Source organism: Pseudoliparis swirei, chromosome 16 (assembly GCF_029220125.1).
Source record: "Pseudoliparis swirei isolate HS2019 ecotype Mariana Trench chromosome 16, NWPU_hadal_v1, whole genome shotgun sequence".
NCBI classification, from domain to species: domain Eukaryota; kingdom Metazoa; phylum Chordata; class Actinopteri; order Perciformes; family Liparidae; genus Pseudoliparis; species Pseudoliparis swirei.
Genome location: NC_079403.1, coordinates 11,848,434 through 11,872,106, shown reverse-complemented (window position 1 = coordinate 11,872,106; position 23,673 = coordinate 11,848,434). Strand labels below are relative to the sequence as shown.

Genomic DNA, 23,673 nt, shown 5'->3' with positions numbered 1-23,673 from the left:
AGTGTGGGTTTTTTTTTGGTTCAGCAAACAGTTAACAGTTAGAATCATGTTACTCACAAGACATCTTCAAGGACAGGAATGAACCACATAACACTTGAATGATGTAATAAGGCGTCATAGATGTTTAGTTTTGAAGGTGTTGATGACAACAAAGGCCAATGATTTCTGAAAACTTTAAGTGTATATAGTCCAAATGTTAATATTTTTGCCAACGCATTTGTGTGATTTAAATACCAGAGAAAGAACAGTGTTGGTTGTAATATTTTATTGCAAAATGGACTTTCCCTAACAACCTGAGGTAGGAAAATATGTATAATGCAGATAGAAACAGTGAAACAAACACAATGAATTGACCATTATATTGATTGCACCTTAACAGAAAGCTGAGAGCTAATAAGACATATCCGTTGATTCTTCTACATACTGTATGAAATAAAATCTGTGCATGTTATTGTGTCTGTTTATCTATGTCAAATGGATGTGGATAGATATAACCTGAACACATATATGGGGTAACAACATCCAGTGAAAGGCAATGCATGATAATGTCTGGCACATGCTTTGTAGGTTTTGTTTAGAGAATGACATCTCTGAGAGACAAGCTTACTTCCCGACCTGCAGGGAGTTTAACTAAACCACATCATCTGGAAAAATAACCAAACAAACAAAACCCATCAAACAACAGCAATAATTAAAAAAACATATAGCAGCATCCTTTATAAACCATATTGATATAGAGCATAATCATATAAAAATAAATGCATGACAATTTGTTCCCAAACCATTAAGAAAATGACAAGAAACCTCTCCAGCGCACCAGTAAAAATGTGCCAAACTTAATACGATAGAATAGATTCATCCTTAAGTGCCATTATAATGTTATATCATAGGATTTCTAGAATCAGTTTTCATACACAGTTATGTGTTAACCCTCCTGTTACCTTTACATTTACTAACATATTTTACCCTCGGGGTCAATTTGACCCCAGCAATTAAAACCTCCAGAAAATTATTAGAATTAATATTGTTTCCCAATTTTAAGTGTGAGGTACTTTATGTTTGTTTATTGACTACCTAAATAGCCCTTTAAATATCTAATATCTTGATATTTCTTATATGTTTGACACAGTGAAAAACAGCCTGGGGTCAAATTGACCCCAAGGAACACCGACATTAAACATTGAATGGGGTCAAATTGACCCGAAAGGTAACAGGAGGGTTAAGAGGGCAAGGTAATGGCACTCCTCAGACACAGGTGTGATACTATTTACAAATATGTACAAGAACATTTTCAGAGATATTTACAAAATGTCCCGATATTAATTTCCTGCTAATGATGACAAATTGTACACACAGTGCGAGTGAATACTGACAGTTTCTCATTGTGTATGTGTCAAGTTTTTGTTGCTGGGTTTACGCCGTCATGGAGACGACCTCTAACCCCCAGAGTGTCGCAAAGCCAGAGACATTTCAGTCATTGAGTTTGACAACGGGGCTTGATTACTGCCTATTCAAGAGCCCGAGTGGGCTTTCTCTTTGAAGGAGCCGCCCTCCGGGGCACTCAAATCACAGCGAACACCCGGAACGCCTTTCCTCCGGGAGGGTTTTGAAGGCTGCGGGGAAAAGAGAAAGAAGAGGGAGAGTCAGTCTGGGTGTGGCATCTGTCAGACACAAAACATGTCCGAGCCTTTTGCAGAGAGACGTAGATGACATGCACACTAAAGCACACAGAGTTCAGGTTTTTACGGAGAAACGTCCACATCAGTGTTGTCTGACACTTTAATGACAGTTCGGACCAAAACATATTGAGGTTGGGGCTCCCTGAGAAAAACAGATACACCCATTTTTACACAAACACAGGGGACCTTCATGTGTTCATTCAACAAAGACAGATATGTTGTGAAGTGAAAGGAGACAGATAAATGATGGGCAGATACTAACAGACATCAGGCATCTCAGTGAAGGGAGGAAGAATAATGTGGTGGTTGGGAGGTAAGGAAAGAGAGAGGGGAGGACAGAAATAGAGGGGGAAGGCCATAGAATAAATGAGGCAGAGTGTGTGTTTGTCCTCTATGCAGGTCATGTTCTGCAGACTACAGAACAACCCAAAGGTGGAGCAATTTTATTTATTAAAAAACTAGAACGTACTATAAAGTATGTGGGTCACTCTTAAGCTTTGAACAGAGGCTGGTACCGACCTGTCACCTTAATACTGTTGTAAAGTGGTACAGCGTGATCCAACACATGCTGTCCCTTTCTTTTCCGATGCAAACACAAGCTCCCTTTTAGTCTCAGAGGACTCATTGTGTAAGAACATGGTGACAAAAAAACTATAATTATAATTATTTTAAAACTACGCACACATATCAAAGGATTAATTAAAACAGTACGTTGTTCAATATCATATCGGAATAGAACATTATTAATATCTATCATGGTCAAAGGTTTGTACCTTCTCAATCCTCTTGATACAGAGCTGTATACATTTTTAGGGGATTTTAAAATTGGGTAGGCATTTTATTCCGTGGCTTAAACGTCCTAACATGCCAATAGCCACTGTGCAACCAATGACAATGTTTACTCCACTTATTAGCAAGTGGCTTCAAACAGGGTTGTCAACTCTCGCCCCTTTTCTTCAGAGTAGAAATGGGAATATAATGTAGCAATATAAGCAAAACTATACTTATATGTATGCTATTGTGCATTTCATAGAAATTCTCCCCAATTGTTTTGGTAAGATATCAGTAAATGCACTGATTTAAAAGGCAAGTTTTCACAAAAATAATGGAAAGTCCTTCTTTACATGCGCATTTTTCAAGTTTATCTGCCAAATTTGTGGGACTAAGCTAAACACTCAATACCCTCTGTTTGATCCCTCTCAATCAATGTGTTTGCCACAATGTCACGACTTTTGTATTCTTGTTTTTTTGTTTATCTGAGTCATTAAATTAAGCTTTAGACTGCTGATTGCCTTTTTTTGACTTACTACCAAAAAAACGGAGCCCTCTCAGAACTACATCAAGATTCACTCAACTCTTCTTCACTAATTGCCAAGCAATTAATTGTTTCAACCTGGAGGCATGTTAATCACCCTCCCATGCACACTGCATGAGAGATGTTATGAACTGCTTGCATATTGAAAAGACCAGATCCACAAGGGAGGGCAGAGTGGAGACATTGCTTTCTTGCTGAGAGCCATTGATTTCTCTTAACGCTTAACCCCTTCACTGTCCAACCACATTTTTAGATATAACACTGATATAAGACCAGTTATCTTCCTAAACAATGAAATCCATCATTGAACGGTAACCACCCTTTGATTTGGACTTTTTTACAATCTATTTTTTACAATTAATTTCTCATACCTATGTTTTCTTTGAAAGACTTCTAGTCATAACACAGCGGTTTCTACCATTATAAAGTAAAACTATTTTCAACGCCATTACAAGAGGGGTGATCAGTTTTACTGTCAATGTAAAGTTGTTGTTGCAAAATGATCCCCAAGTTAAACATTTTTAAATGTCTGTATCATATCAAAAATGTGCACACACATGAAAGCCACTGAGGTCAGCTTGGCAAGATTATGCATCCCATACCTCTCTGAGAAAATGCCATTTTGGTGTGAGGCAGTGTAGTGTTTCCGCTTGTCCACTGGCATTACATCGATATAGCCACCCGCATCATTCCTGATTACTCCAGCGTGGATCGCTGTTCGGCATATACTGGACTTCTACAGAGGTAGGCAAGAGAAAAGTTCACGTAAGAATGATTGACATTGGACATTGGTTACCCTCGTGAAGAATTCAGCATCGAAAGCTTGACTTACATCAGAGTATATTCCGGTGCCGATCACTCTGGATATGTGAGGATTCTCTTCTAAACAGTATCTCGGGCAGTATAACCTAAAAGTAGACCAGTTGCATGGTTAATGGCTGAAACTTAAATGATGCAGGACAACGAAATGTATGCATGCATGCAGACATAAAGTCAGGTTCATACCTCGGACAATGTTTTGCAGGCTTTTGGTATGAACACATCTGTGCAACTGTGGTTTCACATGTGATGGCTTTGACTGTAAGAAAGAATGACAGGTAATGTCAACACAAAGCTTATAATGAGTCATTTCATGCAAAATGTTACATGTCTCTAAATACAGTGTTAGTGTGACTAACCTGCTACTCTGGAAACTATGAAGGAATTAGCACTCAGATATTTTCTGTCAAGAGGAAACACAAACACAAAGACTACATTATTTTTCACTTAATGTGTGACTATTTGATATGATAGAATATCATCAGTATAAATCCTGGTGATGTTTCTAATATTTTTGCCTCACCCAAGAGATTGAATTCCATTCTTCTTGGATTTTATGAAAAAGTCCTTTCGGCCTTGTCGCGTTACATCCAACCATCCGCCATCATTATCTATGACACCGGCATGTAGACCAGCTCTGCACACACCGGATTGCTGCAAAGTGAATATTTGATTTACAACACACCATTTTTGCCTTTTGCTGACATAGTTGTAAGCAAGTAGCACTTCAATGTCTCTATAGTGCACTTTGACAGGACACACAGCTGTTATTTGGTTTATTATTGATGACATAATTTGCATTACTCAGCCTGGGGAACAGAAGTACTCACCATTTCATAGTATACTGTCCCCACTACCTTTGCTGTAGCATCAAGGCACCCAGCTGCACACTCATATCTGGGTGAGTAACATGGGAACAACAAGGTGAAGCGCATACTCCATTTTGTGCTGTTGCTGTTTTTATTATATTTAATCTGAACTGTACCTATTACATGGTGTTCCTTTACATTGATCTCGGAGCTTCGTGTCACAGGTCACAAACTGAGCTGAAAAACATGAACGTAAAGGCTTTTCAGTGCTCGTACAGGAACCAACATGCATGAAGTGACAGCTCTGATGCAGACGACTAGTTTCCTAAAGGCTAAGTTGAGAGACACCCAGTGACGACCATTGTTCTGATGCCTCAAGAACCAAAGAGAAGAGTCCCTGCGACAGGGTTCAGGGTGGTCAGCGATTCGAGAGGAAGTGTCTCAGTTTACAAGCACAGGCCCATTTCACTGCGGAGAGGAAGCCATTTAAAAACCGCATGGACCCCTCTCACCCCTCAACCCCTCTCAGCCGGCCAAAAGCAAACACACGCTCAGGGGATCATGCTGAAATAGACCTCCCCTCCCTCCTCTAAAGAATGACTTGCAATATTAAGTTCACTTCAGAAACTGTCAGGGTTAATCAAGGAGATGACAGAAAAAGTCTTCAGAACATTAAGGTAAATTGCAAGAAACATATTTCCGATAAAGCTATTTTTTTGTCCTTGTTATCTATATATTATAGTGGTAAACACTAAATTAATTGGTTTTTACTCAATTTATTAAAATGCTTCTTTTCATTTAGATCATGTCCTAAATCTCTTGTCACTGTGCACCTCCTAATCCTAAACCAGATGTACACCCCCCCCCCTCCCCCATTTTAAGATGAAACTAGATCCAGAATAAACAGTTACATGGGAGCTTACACATCTGCTGTGTGTTGATCACTTCTTCATTCTTCTGCAGGTCCTCTGTGGGGGGCTTGGTGGGGGCCGGAGCGGGAAGACTTGGAGGCTCTGGCTTGGGGGCTCGAGGCCGGGGCTTCTGTGGAGTCTCTGGCTCGATGAAATTGTTTTCTTCTGTTTCCTCTTGTGGACGGTTATAACGGTCATCTTCAAGTAAAGTCACAATATAGGGGTATATTAAGCATTTTTTTCCTCAGGGTTTCTAACACAGTCTTTATTTATTTTCCAGACACATACCTTTGTAGCAGAGGTTGTCCTTACAGCCTCCTCCATAGACGGGAGGACAAGCAGAGCATGAGGTCCCATGTTTGTAAGGTGAATGCCCCCACCAGTTCCCCCTGTTCAGGTCGTGGAACAAACAGGGCTTATTTAACAAAACACTTACTACTCGATCAAAACTAACAACCCATATCTCCTTTCCAGCCCATTACTTGTGTGTGACGATTTTGGACTTCAACTATGAGTGAAAGAAACATTCAGCAAACTACTAGAACTGTTTCAACATGTATGTTAGTCAGGCAGCAGACTACACAACCAAGATACTTACTTTGGTGAATAGTTACAGACGAGATAGACGGCTTTGGCCCAAATCTGCCCCCACACATTCATGTTGTAACACATGTTGATGGCACAGCCAATCCGACTGCTGGTGGCCCATACCAGCTGCAAAAGAATAGCAAGACAGACCATGAACAACATATTATTAAGTCATAAATGATAAACTCTCAAGACAAAAAAGGGTAGAGAAATGGTATTATCCAGATCTAGCTACCTGTGTATAATGAGTACAAACTGGGCCGGAGCATCTGAAGGGGCAATAGGGGTCACACTCCTGAGGGTAAGGGAAGGAGTAGTCTTTCACTTCATCATACCAGGCCTGCACATGGAACGTGGGTGGACGAAACCTGGGGAGATGAGTAAGCGTACGCACCTCTGATGACAATATTCCAAAAAACAGTTTTATTGTCTTGTGTCTCTTTTGGCATGGGAGTTAGTGTTATGCCTCAAAGCGTACTGCAAGTCGTATTTCAAGAGCCTACTGTATATGCATGATATCTATAGCCAACAGTTCATTAGTGCAAAACAAAGCAACTCTCGAAATTCACAAAACCACTAAGTTGTTAGTGAAAATGAAATTCCATGATACAGGTGGTAGTTAAAGAGAGAATATACAGGAAGCATCTCGTACCTTCAACATTTAGCCTGGCAAGGTGTCTCAAGACCCGATCAAAAGATAAAGAAATGTACACTACCATGTATGAAACAGATGTAGTTTCCATTTGTAGTCAGCACCCATTGGCAAGCACAACGAAGTAAACACATCTGCTGCCATTGAGCATCTACCTTCCAATCAAACATGTGTGCTCTCTGAAAAGACTGCAGTGACCAACAATTCTCCTAATCTGGCAGCATGTGTGGCGAGTCAATCCGATTAGAATCAAGTGAACATCTTAACTCTAATATGATTAGATGTGGAACACAGTCTCTCATGTGAAGCAGCGCTGTTTCCAGACGCTCTGTGAGTGTACAGATGTAGCAAATGGTATGTCCTGTTGTGAAGAACGTAGCAGAAAAGCTAGCAGTTGTGTTCTGCTCAATATCAACAGAATAACTTCTAAATGAGCTGAAAAGGGGCCTATATATCTAAATATATATATATATATTTTTTTATCCAGACAGTCATATAGAGATTTTCAATTTTCCAATGGGTTACTTCTTGGTCAATTAGACGCACGCCTCCTGTCCGCCACAAACACACACACATGCTGACTTTGAAGACCTTACATCTTTTCAGCAAAGCAACCCTTTTACCCTCAACCGTGGATAAAATAAAAGTCTACGTATGCAGAAACTGTGTATACTTCATTATTGTTTACCTTCCCCAGTGAGCTCCCAGGTTCTGTCCGATCTGCGGCAGTAGACTGGCAGGGCCGTGCTCCCACAGACAGGTTTCTGCCCACTCCTCTGCTGTACGCTCCAACTCTGTGTCCCACACCTACACAGCAGATGAGATGGAAAAACAATACGAACTTTTCAGGATTATGTTTGATATAAAGTAAAAAAATAAACTGACTCAGTATGACATAAAGCTGCTTATATTGCAACTAATGGGCCATAGGATATAACAATGTCAGGTTATAGAACGGTTTGTGTACTCGCACTAGAACTGGATAAATCCACTACCTTGTAGGGGTTGTTCAGCTGTCAATGATGTGGAGAGATATTCAAACACTTACTGAACAATAATTTCTTATTGATGTTATTCATTTGTCATGATAAGTAATAGGGACAAGTTACTGCTATGGCTAAGTAACTGCACTAATCTCTAAACTAAATGCAGAACTATGTTGATGTGTTCCTGCTGCTGTAAAAAGAGCTTTTTGACTCTTATTGCTGCCCAGCTGACTTTCCCCAAATGGGTTTTCCCGTAGGATCTGGTGTTATTCAAAAAATGCAAAAGCTGTTTTTCCTTTAAGTAATACCTTCCATATGTCTCTGGTGAGATGTCTGGGTGCAAGCTTTTGTTTAACTTTCCCTCTCTCTGAATTGCCCTCTCAGTAAAGTTTGGCTCTGGTTGGATACGAAGGGATCATATTCCCATTCTGGGGCTTTCTGGGAATGCAAAGAGTGTCCTTCCTCTCTGCTGACCTACATTCTTCTATTAAAAAATGTGAGAAAAACTCCAGCTGTAATTCCTCTGAAAGACATCGTATGTGCCTTTAATTGCACACCTTCACTTTCACCTTCACGGAGGGTTCTCACGCAAGTGGTTTCTACCAGAAAGTCAATTAGTTTGTGCATTTGTGTGTGTGGGTGTGTCTGTGCATGCGTGTGTGTGTGTGTGTGTGTGTGTGTGTGTGTGTGTGTGTGTTAGCGTTAGTAGCCTATTAGTATACCAGCTGAGGTGTCAGATGGTTTTACATCTCACACATTGGGCCCTGGAAGTAATAGCTTACCCTCACTGAAATCTCATCCAATAACCGACACTAAAATAACTCCCCCGCTTCCACCACTACCTCCTTCGTCCGTCACCCACTTACAGTCCCCCAGAAACAACTGCTGTTCTCTGCATTACTCACGAAACACACACCTGCCTAACAACAGGATGTCTGGCAGCGCTGCAAATTAACTCTCAACTCTAAGCTGTTTTTTTTCAGCACTTTCTGGGAATCCAGCTTGCTGTTGAGAGGACATATTTGTTTAAATTCATAACGCCAGGGTAATATTGTCTGACTCTTCCCTATTGTCACAGTGTTCCATGCCAGATTTTAACGCAACGCCTCGTAAAAATGTTACATGACTGACATGTAGAATAAATAAACTATTGGAGTTGTGGAGTGTATTTTTCATCCATTTCTATATGTGCAAAGATGGAGCATATTGGAGTAACAGCAACCTTGTCTGCAGTTGCCTGTGGTCCGTCTGGCACAATAAGGCCAAATGATGACTGACAGAGCCGGGGCTAAAACAGGAATGAGAATTTGTTTACCTGAAAGTCTATCTCTGCTCAGAAATTGCTTTTTGTGGCCAGTGAGCTGAAAATAAATGTCAGTGTGTCGGTATTGTCAGATCTGTTTTGTTTTCCCCCAGTTCTCCCTTTTTGCCAGTACGAGTGTGTACGATGCTTAAACAGAAACATCGGAAGAGATTTGAGCTTGGTCATCATCAGTAGTGAGAGAAAGCAATTCAGTTGTAACCATTATGATTTTCTCTACAAGTGACCTGCTTGCACGAAAAAATAATCAATGTTTACAGTGATAAGCAGACTGAAACACATAGAGCTGCGGTGAGTACCAAACCATTTGCAAACCACAGCACACGCTCTGGGCTTGAGCGGGGTCAACACAATGTTTGAATATTTATGAATGGTTGAGGGCCGAAAAACCTTCTGCTGGACACGACTATGAGACAAAAACATGTCTGCAGTGTCTTGGGTGTAATGTTGCTGATGACGGTTTCTATGATTAGTGATGCTCTTGAAGCCTATCTTAAATAATGATGAATACAACCGCTAAAGAACTCATTCCATCTTCTCAAAACTGTTGAACCTGGTGCAGGGCAGTCGGCTGCTGTTGATTGCACAGTTACCCCCCCCCCCCCCCCCCTTTACACACACACACACACCCTACCCACCCTGACCGTATTTCTGCCGGGTAAAGAAAAACACCTCCTCGACTGAAGTCTTTCAGCGCAGTGCACACAGCATTGTATATTTCGCTTGACACTTCATTTGCAGGTTTTGGGGTTCTTTTTTCTCTTTCTTGGTCATCTGGTTGCATTCCAAAGGGTGCAGAGGTGGACCTCCTTTCCAAGTCTGCGTTTCCTGTTCATAGTCGATGGTGCATGCAGAGAAAAACTAAGCAAGCAGGGCAAAGATATGGCATTTGTTTCAGGTGACAGCAGCACATTCCAGCCCACATCAACTCACATCAGAAGTCCTGGGTTTGACCATTGTCTGAAACTTGTCAACCAGTGAATGCCATTATCTCCCATTATCATGTTACAACAGGAGCATAGTTTGACCAGAACAGCATAGCCCATTTTAGGCGTGACTCTGGAAGCTGTCTCACTTACTGGGCATCAGAATAGAGCCAGTTAGGGTGAAGGTAGCCTGATATCTTTATTTAGTCTGATATTTGGATTTATAATGTCTTGGAAATAATAAAACAGCTTCAGCATTCTCAACAATTAACAATATCCGCCAGTCAGAGTATAGTTTTACAAAAACAGTAGTTTTTCCACAGTTCCCTTTCACTTTTCTTAAACCACTAATAATATTCGGGGCTCATCGTGGCGGCAGCCCAACAAAATTGCTGAATCACTCCGAAACCCAGAAGACATTGCAGGTTGAGGGGGTTGTCCTCTCGGGCATAATGCTTCCCAGATATTGGTAAGATAATTGGTATTTGCTCATTTGATCGGCATGTGTTTTGCATCTTTAGAACGTTGTATGGCCAATGGTCCCTGAAGTATTCGTAGTAGGTGTTCTTTATAAGTGCATTTGGAGCGAGAGCATCTGTTTACATTTTTAGCATTACATGAAGCAAGTTCAGCGTGGGCTCTTCTGTTTGAGATATTCGTGAACAGGTGAGGCCCGGAGAGTTTCCAGTTTACGAGTGGCATCTTTGCTATTTTGGGATAGTGTGGTCCTGTTTGCTTCACTGGACCATGACCTTGGATGTGGACTTGAGCACGCTTAGGAACTGCAGAACGCTCTTTGTGAGGGTTGACATTTTTTTCATATTCAGCTGCTGCTCTTAACATTTAGAGAAAACCAATGGACGTGTTTTTCCTGGGTGTAACCAGCTGACCAGACGCAGGGGCAAAAACCAAGACACACTGGAGAGATTCCATCTCCAAGCTGGCTTGTGTGAGCTCTGAGGTAATCTGCGGGGATAAAGGAAGTTCAGACAGCTCTCCTTCATTTTGTTTATGCCACTGGTAATTACTTTTTATTTGACAATCATATTCATCGAAAGCACGTTCTTCTTAATGTTGAAGCTGTCTTGTCTACATTACCATAATTAAACATCCTGGGTTAATGCAAGGCTAATTTATTAGTCTAGACCTTAATTATTGTCTAAATGAACAGCCAAATTATCAAACAATGGCCGGTGCTTTCAGCAAAACTGTGACTCATCCCAAACTGTCAATACAGTTTTATCTTAAACCACAAACATCGCTGTCACCTCGGACCTGAGCGCAGCAAGGCCAAGTTAAACATCATTGTAAGTGGGGCCTTTTCTCCCATGATGCCATCTGTTTGTCTTGGAGCTCTTCAAATACTGACACTTCTCTGTTTATACATGTGGGTCAAAGTTTGAGTGAAAAGCAGAAGCGCTCTGCCACCTTCTAACGGTGCATTGAAGCTTTGTGGATCACTATGGAGTGTGAATGCTTATCCAGGGAATTCATTGGGCCTCTGTGTTGGATAATGACAGAATAGGAACTGAGCCACATGGATAAAGGAGAGAGAGGGGGCAAGGAAAGGAAACAGATGAAGGGGGTGAGGAATGATGTGGATTTGAATTGATGTTATCTCAGAGTTTCTGTGATGATTGCCACAGAGGGTCAGCCGGGTTATGGTTTAATACAATGGCAGACAATAACAGAGCTGATGGTGAAATAGCTATGCATGTGTGCTTGGGTATTTGTGTGTGTGTGTGTGTGTGTGTGCGCGTGTGTGTGTGTGTGTGTGTGTGTGTGCATGCATCTGCATGCATGGGTGTGTAGGGAGAGCAGCGAAGCATGTCTATGAAGTCTTCCAGCACAGTGAAGCTGTGAGGTTTCTGAAAGGTGACAGGGTTCAACACAGACTGGAGGAAAATCTGACAAATAGGGAGTAAAGAAATAAAAATAAAGTAAAAAAAATCACTGACAATCCCTGTGACCTGAACAGTTTCTCACCTGACAGATAATGACATGTATACAGATGTATGAATGAAAATTAAGATTTCAGTACGTATCTTTAAAAGTTACTTTCCCTACTTACTTTGTGTCCCTTCCAAATGTCTACATCTTTCTTTTACTCTGTCCTTAGTCAGATTCCAATTATTTTAACTCTTTAAAAAAATATTTTTATAATGTCCTTCTATCTGTTGCTCCTTGCCTTGCTTTTCTTTGAGCAACTCAATTATTATGACACTATTTTTATTGACCTACGATTCCTTGTATTCGTTGCAAGCACTCGCTCTCTTTCTCTCACCTAACGTCCTCTTGCTGCATGCCTCTTCACCCCTGGGTGCCCCTGGAGCTAAAAAACCCCCAGCTAACTGTAACAGGAGACAGTAGAAAGGAGCTGTGCGCTGCTGGCTCAGCATTTCTCCACTAGAGTGTGCCTGCCAGGCAAAGTGGTGCTTTCACACACGTACATGTACACACACACACACACACACACACACACACACACACACCAGGGGTCCTCAAGTCCAACCTCTCAATTATACACAGTCCAGCAATTGCCCCCAGCAGGAACTGTTTGTTTGCCTTAACCATCGAATAATACTGCCTTTTGTTCTCTAGCTCTTTAAGTCGAGATGAAAGGATTATAAAATCTCATTACTTTCTGCACACTGTATTGATTTTTAACCTCCTTTGCTGGCAATGCACTGTGGCGGTCATGCAGTCCATACACATAGTGTGTTTGGAAAAGTTCCAGATCTGTGGAGCGCTGACTTACAGAAGGTGTGTGTTCATGTGTGTGTGTGTGTGTGTGTATTGGTGTGTATGGGTGTGTATGGGTGTGTTAGTGGGGGGTAGACAGCTGGTAAAACAAGCCCCGGTGGCGTGCTCTGATTCTAATTGCACTGTGAAAAGTGATCTGGCGCTGTACACACACATGATGGCCAAAGAATAAAGTCAAACAAATCTCTCAGCATGAGTAAAAGAAAAACGCAGTAGTAATGTGATTATTGGCAAGTTGGTGGAATTATTTTCTTCTGGCAAAACAACCAAAGTCACATGGGTACAGACGTGTGTGTGTGAGGCGGGGGGGCTAGCCTCATCTTTGAAGTTGCTCAGATGCTGGCATGCTGCTTGTGTGTGAGCCAAGAGGGACAGAGTCAGTTCACTAAGCTACGAGGTCCACACGTGTGCAAGACTCTTCGGGAGTTCAGTATGGGGTCAAATCAGTTTTTAAAACAGATATTCACAGCATGAATTATGTAGTAGTTCATGGGAATCATTCTCCACAGACAAAACCTCTGCATCCTCCATCCACCTACCATGTGCTCCATGTTGGAAGAAGGAGGGTAAACCTGGCCTCTGAGCTTGTTGTGAAGGTCCAGGATGAGCTGAGCGTCACCGTCGGTAATGGCCCTCTTCCCCCTCTGCTTGGCCTCCCACCAGTCCCCCTCCTCGTCCATATACTTGTCCAGGATCTGCTCCCAGCCCGTGGAGTTAGGAAGCATCACCATGGAAGTGGCCGCCTGCAGCAGCAGGAGCAGGGACACGCCCCTCAGCCAGCGTAGAGATACATGCCTCATCCTGGAGATGGTGATGGTGGTTATCCTCTCAAACTTAGGCAGGGTGGATGGCGAGGACCGGGGAGCAAGCCCGCACAGAAAGACACTCCTTTTTGTCCAAAGGGTGAGCTGTGAAGAAGTCGAGAGGAGAGAACAAAGCTGGATCATTGGAAGGATTGGAGCCGGTGTCCTGTAACAAATTTGCTGAATAACTTGGGTCAATATTGAACTTCGTGAGGACACCGCATTGGCTCGCAGACACTTGGTTTGGTGCAGCGCCACTGGTAACCTCGTGGAGTTCACTGGGGGAAAGCTGGCAGACTGGGAATGACTAGTGCACGTGTGAATTAAATAAATCCCCACTGGTGTTGAACTTCCATGAGTATTATTTTTTTCCTTAATAAAAAAGAAAGACAGCTTGGGAGCTGCTGAAAAAATAAATACTGCAACAAATCACATTTAGCAGTAGGCCTACAGCTGTATTTAGTGCACAGAAAGCACAATGTGGCTAATGAATACTCTATGCTTACATACATTCTCAGTTTTTGGTATGCATGCAACAATGCTGACAGAAGCTGACCCAACGTGCCAACAGCCAATGGAAAACGTGAAGAGTCGGCTAATGCATCTTGAAATGGAAATGGAAGTGGTGTGATTTAACGTAGACTTGGGAAATAATTTACCTTTAATGAATTGGAATGCAGCCCGCTTCTTGAGATCCTGACACAGATCTGGCTGTGAGAAAACTTCAGCGGCAAGAGGAAGGAAAAAAGTCCGCCTTCAAAGAAAGTGGAGCAGAGCTCAGGTGGAGCGGTGATGGCTGTCGCTGGCCGCCCTATGACCTGAATCAAAGAGCTGATGTGATCGCGTTCACTCCGTTTGAAAAGAGAGAGTGGCTCTTTCTTCTTTCGGGATTCTTGCACCAAAGCCGCTAAAGCATCACTTATCCACATTTTATCCTTCCCTTGGCTGCGTTTGGAAAGTGCCGCCCCCTGACCACGCCCCTCCAAAAAAGGTTGGAAACGCCCACTCGGTCCTGCCAAGAACTCCGTGCGCGTCTGTGCCTGCGCGTGCGTAAAGAAAGGCCGAAAAGCAGAAACTTTTCTTTTTGTTCTCCAATGTTGGACAAGTTTGACTCTCAAAGTCTTACAGACTATCTGTTAAACAGCGAGAACACGCAACGCCTCCTCTTGGAGGGCATGGACGGACCAGGAAGAGATGCAACATTACCACAAAGAAACATAAAACAACTACAAAGAGATGCTAAACAACTGCAAATAAACTCAAAACAACAACCAAGAGACTCAAAAGCACACATATGCGTTTCGACTAAAGAGACACTCACTGACTACAAATAGACACAACACCATAACAAACTAAAGTTCGTATTAGAAGATCTTAATGTGTTTCTCTAATATTCCAATCTTTATTTTATCGAAAGTATTATAACAATTATGATATTTGTAGTTTATATGGATGTCCTGTTATTGATAATGGTTCATCCTCAGAACAGTAACATGTACTGAAGGGTCTTTGGCTGACTGGCCCTCTTGCATAACATGGCTTTGGTCAAAATTTGATTTATATAATCCAGATCTTCCTCCTCTGTGGCGCCTGCAAGCAAACATGGCCCCATTCTCCTGAGTATGACTGTCCACACGTGACTTCTTAGTAGGATTACAACACAAACCAACTCGCTTTTAATTCCAAGACCAAACCCATCGTCACGTTTTCCCTTTCCCGCTGCAACGCAGTACAAATGCCATAATGGAAACAGCAGGTTTTGTCTTCTGTCATCTGGTCATTTTCACCGGTGCAGGCTGTTGCACAGCAGTCGCTAATCACCAGGCCTTCGTGTGTTTGCCCCCTGTTCAGACTTACTTACCACTGGGGGAGACACAATCTTCTTGTATTTTACCTGACAAACATAATAAACCAAATGCTAGCCAAGCCAACCATGTGGCCGACAGCACCTTTGCGCTATATTTGTTGAGTAAATCTTCTTGTTTCCATGACTCCCTTGTGTTATACCCATTAGATGAGTCAGGGACTGAATGGTTAGCTGTCACTCAGTTATGGATATATTTGAGTATTGTAATTCATAATCTGTGCCACATTTCACATTTACTGTCACTGAAATTTGGGAAAATATGGTTTGGTAGATTTCGGGGTGAAAATGTAGGCATGCCATTGCACTTAACACTTTACAAAACAGTCAACATTTTAAGAATCCTCCAGTCAGTGGTGGAAAAAAGTCCTCTTCATTTAAGTAAAAGTACCAATAACACAATGTAAGAATACTCCACTGACAGTAAATGTCATGTATTTGAAATCCTTCTTAAAAGTAAAGATAAATCTCATCAAAATATACTTAAAGTAAATATTATATTACTATATTATGCTTTATGTCATCATTTATTACAGCGTTTGGTTGTTGATACTAATTAATGATGCATTGCAGCTGTCGAGGCGGAGCTTGTGTTAATTACTTTAGTTGGTTCATGGTTCTCAACCTGTGCCCCTCCACAAGGGGTCGTGAGATGATACATGGCGAGGTATCGAAGATGAAGAACAATATATTCTGTGACAGAAATGTGTAAAGACGTTTCTATAATCTATAATTTAAAAAATAAAATAATGCGTCATTTGACTTCTTTCGGCCTCAAACATTAATTACGTTAAACAACCTGGGAAGTATTGAGTGGAAATGTCTCTTTTGTGGATTTGCTCACTTTTAATGGGTTGGCTTATTTTGTAAAGAGTCACACTCCTCAAAGATTGGGAACCACTTCACATTTCCATAATATTTCATAAGTAATAAATAATAAGTAACCTATAACTCTGTGATGAATATAGTAGAGTACAAACTTGAATGTCATCCTCTGAAATGTAATAAAGTAGAAGTATTAGGTATAACATATGTAAAACAAGTCCATCAAATGTAGGTACAGCACCATTTATATTCCACCACTGCACCAGATCCGTGTGTACTGAGACTGTACATGCTGTAAATGTACATTAAACAGTCTTCCAGGGTGTGAAAACTACTTCTGAATACGAACTGAATGTGAGAAAGGAGCTCTCACATTGAGGACCCACCACGATCTGAACGTCCATAAAGCCAGGGTTTACTGTCTGCTCCCTGGGTCAGTAGCAACGACCCTCTCTCTACGGTCAGACTCCCACACACACACACACCCCTCCCCCCTCCCATTTTACCCGAAAGCTGAAATAGCAACGCTGTAACTCCCAGGAGGGAAGCACCACCGAAAACACTCATTCATCTGCTATAGAACTAACGCTGCTCTACATTTAGATGTCTGTGTCTGTGTGTGTGTGTGTGTGTGTGTGTGTGTTTGTGTCTCTGACACAGACACACTCTCTGAGAAGAGAGGGAAGTGAGTCGTGACAGGGTGTGTGTGTGTGTGTGTGTATGTGTGATTATTACATTATTTGAAACACTGAAAATAAGTTATAGGGCGTGGGATCAGACGTGACTTGTATTACATTACGGTTAAGGTTGAAATATACAAAGACTGACTGTAAGCGCATGTCTCTGACCCTGACCATAAAATTAAATTGTGTGGAGAAGGAAATATTTACCAACTGCTCGAGGATTTCTATGATTTACAATGTGGTAATTTAGGTCAAGCCATCTGTAACAGACGAGACATTCTCTGATTATTGTTTATTACAATGCCGGCCAGTAAATATACACTATTTGTGCCTGCGGTAGAGCAATATAAATGATTTCATGCTCGGGCTTCTTGTGTCAGCAGCCTTTCTTGAGACTTCTCCCTATCATCCGTTCTATTTCTATTTCTGTGCTCCCCATTTAAATATTTCCCATTTTTCATTTCTTTCATACCTGACTTCCTCACTACCTGTATCTTTCTGTCTGCGCACACATTCCCCCCTCTCCCTTTCTCACACACAAGACTTTCCAATCCTCTGCTTGTATATCTTTTTTTTCCTCTCTCTCTCTCTCCTCTTGCTCTTTCTCTCTCACCCACACAGTCATTTTTGATCCACGGGTACAGATGCTTCTTTTGGTACATCTTATATTCACAATTTGGTCTCTCGAGTAACCTCGTGAACCCAACAGACTTGGCCTCCACATAACAGTGGCCTCTGGACTCCACAGCGAGCAACACAAACACCCTCGAAGAATCCTTTCTGTTGGCCCACGTTATCTGGCACATCGTAATGGTTCTGGTTCAGCTGGATGGACGCCGTCGAGGTGAGAATGGGAGTAAATAGCATCGAGGTCATTTGGCAGATGTTCTACATCATTCATTTTGTGCCATTATCATCAATGTTCAGCAGAAGGCTGTCTCAGATATCTATTTCAGGTCAGTTTGGCTAAGTCTGTCTGCCGCCGCCCCCTTGTGGTGAAGAGGGGTCATGCATCTGTGAGGAACATGTCCTAGAGTTAATACCACAACATTGAACGTGCCTTTTGAAATAAAAGAATATTAATCTATTGTTGGCTTGGGCTCCCTGTTGTATTAATGTTCATATTGTACAATATTATTGTGTTATTTGCATGTATATATTACTAAAGTAAAGGATATATTAAGTACAAGTAGAAATACTGCAATGTCAATATAAATAATACTTACTTAGTTCTAAATTGTACTTTGGTAAAGGAAGTTTCAAAGCATAAAAAGTACAAGTTGACATGTTGTGGGAAAAAGGCCCTGATTAATGTTACATCATATCACTTGCATATTGTTGTAAACGCATTAATGTGTGAGCTGCATTTTTACGTTGAAGGAGCTTATTTTTTAAATTATTATATAAACTGCTTGATAGTTCAATCTTCAACAATGCATCAAATGTAATGTGTATGTTGAGATGAAGTCGATCTATGGTGTATGTACATTAAAATATGTTGTGTTTCATTTTAATTGAACATTTGCACTTTCTTTTCCTTTCAACTCATTAATCTCAACATGAAACACGATTTCTCTTGTGTGTCTTATTGTGTGTGTTTTCAGCGTGTATACTTCTGTGTGTTTTTTACAGCGTCGTCTGAGACAAATATCAGTAATGTCCCATTGTAACAGTGGTTAGAAGTTGAAAACAAGATCTATGAACTTCTTTCTTGAACGTGATAACATGTGGTCTAATCTGCAGTGTCATCATGTGAAGGACTGCAGTCTTTGAATGTTAGAATCCTCCGAAAAGTGACTCTTCGTCGATTCAGACTACTGTAGCACACTGTTCACATCACCACTAGATGTCAGGTTCAACATGCTGTAACCTTCAGACACCTGGCACTTATCCATCTCCTAGTCTAGCATTGATCTGTAGGGGAACCGGGGGATTGTGGGTACCCAAACTCACCCTGTTTTATGTCGAATTTGATAGATGTTCAAATGAAGCAACCCGACCAGCTACTCATATTACATTATTTGTCATGCTCCTTGCTTTGCGACGCTGAATGTTAAATTAATAGCTGCTGGTGGTGCTCACCAAGAGATTTCCCAATAATGCCAAATGCCAACTGTCTTCTGGATAGAATTAAATAACCATGCACTCTCTTGGATCAGATGTGCGGACTGGTTTGCCACATGTCAGAACACTTTTTCTTTGATATGAAAGTTTACTTCGATAGATTTTTTTTCATAAGTTCATTAATAAAAAACACATGCATCGTGTGAGTTGTCTTTCTACAGAATATCCCACTAGAAGGAATCATGTAATTCTACAATACACCATGAGCACAAAGAGTTCAATGTTCTCTAAGCCAGTCGAGCATCAAAGCCTCTGTGAGCTGGTCGACTACAGGTATGAAAGAGAGAATGAGCGAAGGAGAAAAGCCCATCTGATTATACAGCGCTGTGCTTCTGAGGACATTGATTTTGGCTTGCCGCTGCAGGATGTCGCTCGTCTGAAGGCCCCGCAAAGAGGCAAACGTGGCTCCATCCAAGACAAAGATGACATATGGAGGGCAAATACAGAACACCAGCCATCTTTGCCTCAGTTTATATTCCTGGACTTCAACAGAAAGGTCAAGTCTCGTCTGTCTCAGGGTTGGACACATTGTAGACTTATTCTTATTGCTTCTGTGGTGGAGATAAACTGTGCCAGGGTCTGACATGTTGGGTCGACAGCATGTCATTATTTTAAATGTAAAATATGAGGTGAATACAGACTATACAATGTGACTATGCTGCACCAGCTCACGTCCTTCGTCATAAAATTAAATATCTATCCTGAAGTATGCCAGATATGCTGTCTGTGTATTTTACTGGAGCACGTGATGAGCTTACTTTGCCAAGGAAAAGTCACTAGACGAGAAAAGTGACCATAACATAAACTGAAATGGAGTTATATTTCATTGTGGTTTATGAATGAAGCATCCGCACGTTGCTAGCATAGGGAATACATGTAAATTCAACCATGAAAACATGGGAGAAATGATTTTTCCCCCACATGTTATGGCGGCCCTCTCCTAGATAAACACTATTACAGACCAAAATAGTCACATGAGACACCGCAAATGATTTGTGTACCTAAAAAAAACTGTATTTTTTTCCTCCTTGTTTGAAGGAAGGGCATCCAACTCAAAAGAAGGAGTGCAAATCAAAAGCCTTGCAGTAAACTCTGCTGCCCCGAGAGATTTATGGTTGCCAAAGGGTTTTAACATGAACACGTTAATTCAATTCAATTCAATTCAGTTTATTTGTATAGCCCAATTTCACAAATTACTAATTTGTCTCAGAGTGCTTTACAATCTGTACACATCGACAACATTTGAGCAGATCCCCAAAACATCAGTAGCTGACATCAGCTGACATCAGTCTCTGGGAAATTCATATATCAACATAGCCTGACCTTAGCACATATCAGAGTTATGAATACAAGTAGCAAGTTTGCCATATAGTTTGAAAGTTATATTACAAATTTCAAGTGGATGTTTTCTGTGCCATGACAATGCAGAATATGATAAGATACTGATGCATGTACATGCATTCATGTCTGATGCAACGGAATTAAATTAAATGCTTTTGCTTTAGTGGGGTAAGAGAGGAGTCCTGGCACTGCAGGGTTGTGGGGGTCATCCCCCCCCCCCCCCATGAGTTTGCAGAAGAAGTCAGAGCAAGCAGGCACCCCCCAGTTGCTTCCGGGCGCTTCACACAGCCACTGCTCCTTAATAACTAAGGATGGGTTAAATGCAGAGAACTAATTTCCCCTTGGGGATTAATAAAAGTGTATATTCATTCTATCATGCCAATACATACATATGATATTGTAAATGTTATTAAATATGCATCCAATATTTTCTCTTTCATCCAAATAGAAAATAAATATGAAAAAAATGTGTCCGCCTTGGCCTTTGAAACAGTTGTTGATAAAAAAAAGTGTTAGTCTGGAGTTTTTGACAGTATCACTTGGTCTACACAAGGTTATGCTGTCGGCCCTGTTGTTGTGGAATTGCAAATTATTAATTATTCCAAATATTTTGACATTTTGGGAAGTTTTTAAGGACATGTGACACTTTGTGATATGGTCAGAAGCTCTGAAACAAGCAAGTCAGTGAATGTTGAGTTGAGACTGCATTGTCAACAGATGTTTCCAAGATCAGGAACAAACTCTTAAGGTCAAATTCACGGCCTAGAAGTTCCCAGAATATGAATAGTTTCAATAGTTGTTTTATGACAACACATGTGCTGATAAGTATGCGATGTGTGTGGACCTGGAGTTGATATTGTTTCGGAAAGGTCATTTATTATTGTGTGTGCTATGTACAGCAGCCTAGCATTGCAGCTCTTTTCTACATTGAGCATTAACTCCAGCTCCATTCACATGTCCTCTAACCCCATGTGATAGATTCTAGAGAGGCTTGAGGACAACAGAGACTGAACAAAATGAAGAAAAAAAGAAGTATTTCCCAATATGGGGGATATTGGGAAATACTTTTTTTTCATTTAGTTCAGTCTCTGTTGGAAGAGGCACAGAGAGGCCAGGTTGAAACCGTGCAGTGCTTTAAGTCAGGGAGGGCAGAGAGGTCGTATAGAATATAGAGGAGAGGAGCGGAGAGGAAAGGAAAGGACAGGAGAGGAGAGGAGAGGATAGGAGAGGACAGGAGAGGAGAGGAGAGTGAGCCTTTAAACCCAACAAAAAAAAAGTGATCCCCCATTTTCAGTATTGTACTCACTCAAACTCTTTCTCACACTTCTCACCATTATTGGATTTGGATGGCTGCTTGCACATTTTGGAAACGGACTCCCCCAACTCCACCCTCTACCGGTTAATAATCTATCATTCTGCCGTAGACCTTGTGAAGTATCCATCTTCTTTCCAAATAAACGTTTCCCCACCTTCACACTTGAGGGAGGCAAAACTGTTCGAGCAATAACAGTTTATCTGACAGGCCAGTAATTCACGTGTGGAATTAGGAAAAGTGGTACACATTCGGATGAGCTGCAAATGCGTCCTCATGGCCTCAGTGGGTGTTGGCACTGGCTGATAACATAAACCAGTGGAATAGGATTTATTGCTGCAGCAACTGGAGACTGGAAACTTCTGGTTCTTCTTCCTGTCTTGCTGATTGTGTTTATTGCTCCCTCTTCTTGGTCTTCGAGTCAGGTCATCGCACATTGACATAAATTGTGTATGAACGGTGGAAGATAAAAAAGCTTTTTTCTACCAAACCTGAACGGGTAGTTCAGGAAGTGTCAGTCTCGTGTCACAGAGTAAAAGCCGTTGAAATGTAATTTGCAAAGAAAGAAAAAATTAAGTGATGGGTAAGAGAGGAAAGTAGTTGGTGCGTGGGCTGAAAGCAGTTGGAACAAGTTGTCTATGAACTGTAGAGGTTGTGTGATTAATAAGAGTATAGAGTTCAAATTAATGGGAAATATGAGATCTGAAAGAAGTTCAAAAAAAAAAAAGTTTCAGTTGACATTGTGGTGACACTTTCCTCTTAACCCGAATACATATCGTTAACCTTTGCTCTGCTGATGGATGTACATGTCAGCAGTAGGTTGTACAACTCTTCATAGCATCTTACTCGTCATCTTGCTTATGGTGTGTCTTTTAAATATCCACCAATCATCTGTTTGGCTCCGGGTCAGACATTTGTTCAGACTGAAGGATTTTTCCCATGCATACTAATATATTCCTCAAAAACTCTCTGCCGGCTGTTTCCAGGAAATGTGCTGGTTTGCAAAGATGACACTTCTTAAAAAAGTACAGGAAGTGGTTTGATAGCGTCACGCTTCACAAAGTTTAGCATGAACATGTGAGACAATGTATTCCAAAGCGCACTGCAGTTCAGCGAACGCTTCAATTTGAACGAGGTTTTCTGCAGCCCAGTTAGTGCTTGAACTAACGCAGATTCTTGTCGGGTTGATCATTTGATTGCTTGATAACCTGTAAATATGATGCGTATAACTGTGATCCTGGCTGGCCCAGAACCATATCCTGCAATCCCAACTGGAGAGAAACTTCAGCATCTGCCCAGCACATCACAACATTATGGTTCTCCTTTTATGTTTATCCCTACCTCTGCACACAAAATGTAAAGCAGCAGAGCAAAGACAATATCTCATTCTTTCAGACAGTCTTTCAACTTGGCCACATTTGGATTTGATCTCTATGGCGATGACACACGTTCCCCCTCTCTCTGCTCACTGTCTCTCCTCCTGAGGTCGGTGGTTTCATTGGACAAACTCAGACAAGACGGTCCCCTGAAAACATATCAGTTGTCTCTATATTTGTGTACACATGGACCGACGGGGCCAAAGTCAACCTTCGCTTATTAGGATTCAGATGTAGTCCCGCCATGTTTTCTCTTCTCCTTCGCAAACTTTGATATGCCGGATGTGGGACTTTGCAATGGCATCGGTTTACTAAAAATGAAAGCTGAGAATCAAGGAGCTGGATTGAAACTGTGGCCAGAACCTTGAATCAATATCAGGAAGAGCTAAGACAACATAGCAACAGACACCCAGGGCAATGATGAATTGTAAATGAACAAGCAGAGCGGTGGTGTCTGGGACAACCTGAGGTGCATGGTGAAGGGAAAAGTTCTGATAAGGTCAAAACTCCAGCAACACTTGTATAGAGAACAACTTTATTGTTTTGACCAGGTCTAAAGAATAAAAAGAGGCACAA

General features: G+C 41.4%; 1 protein-coding gene across 1 annotated transcript; it reads right to left on the bottom strand.

Annotated features, from left to right (window-relative positions):
• Positions 1–250: 250 nt before the first annotated feature.
• crispld1a (cysteine-rich secretory protein LCCL domain containing 1a) lies at positions 251–14,439 on the bottom strand. Its single transcript, XM_056433912.1, has 15 exons — positions 14,232–14,439; positions 13,309–13,677; positions 7,462–7,580; positions 6,357–6,489; positions 6,132–6,247; positions 5,822–5,922; positions 5,546–5,731; positions 4,799–4,859; positions 4,644–4,710; positions 4,337–4,467; positions 4,173–4,216; positions 4,000–4,072; positions 3,827–3,902; positions 3,597–3,730; positions 251–1,613 (listed from the first exon to the last, which is right to left on the bottom strand). The coding sequence occupies exons 2-15, from the start codon at positions 13,567–13,569 to the stop codon at positions 1,562–1,564; spliced, it is 1,554 nt and encodes a 517-aa protein (XP_056289887.1). The 5' UTR covers positions 13,570–13,677; positions 14,232–14,439; the 3' UTR covers positions 251–1,561.
• Positions 14,440–23,673: the final 9,234 nt, after the last annotated feature.

What these genes read in the sequence shown, in the direction of transcription:
- crispld1a (XM_056433912.1), bottom strand. Translation starts at nt 13,569, where the DNA reads ATGAGGCATGTATCTCTACGCTGGCTGAGGGGCGTGTCCCTGCTCCTG. An exon ending in CTGGGAGCTCACTGGGGAAG is followed by an intron (nt 6,490 to 7,461) that starts GTAAACAATAAT and finishes TCATCTCCCCAG; the next exon opens with GTTTCGTCCACCCACGTTCC. An exon ending in GATCAACACACAGCAGATGT is followed by an intron (nt 4,860 to 5,545) that starts GTAAGCTCCCAT and finishes CATGTTTTTCAG; the next exon opens with CTCAGTTTGTGACCTGTGAC.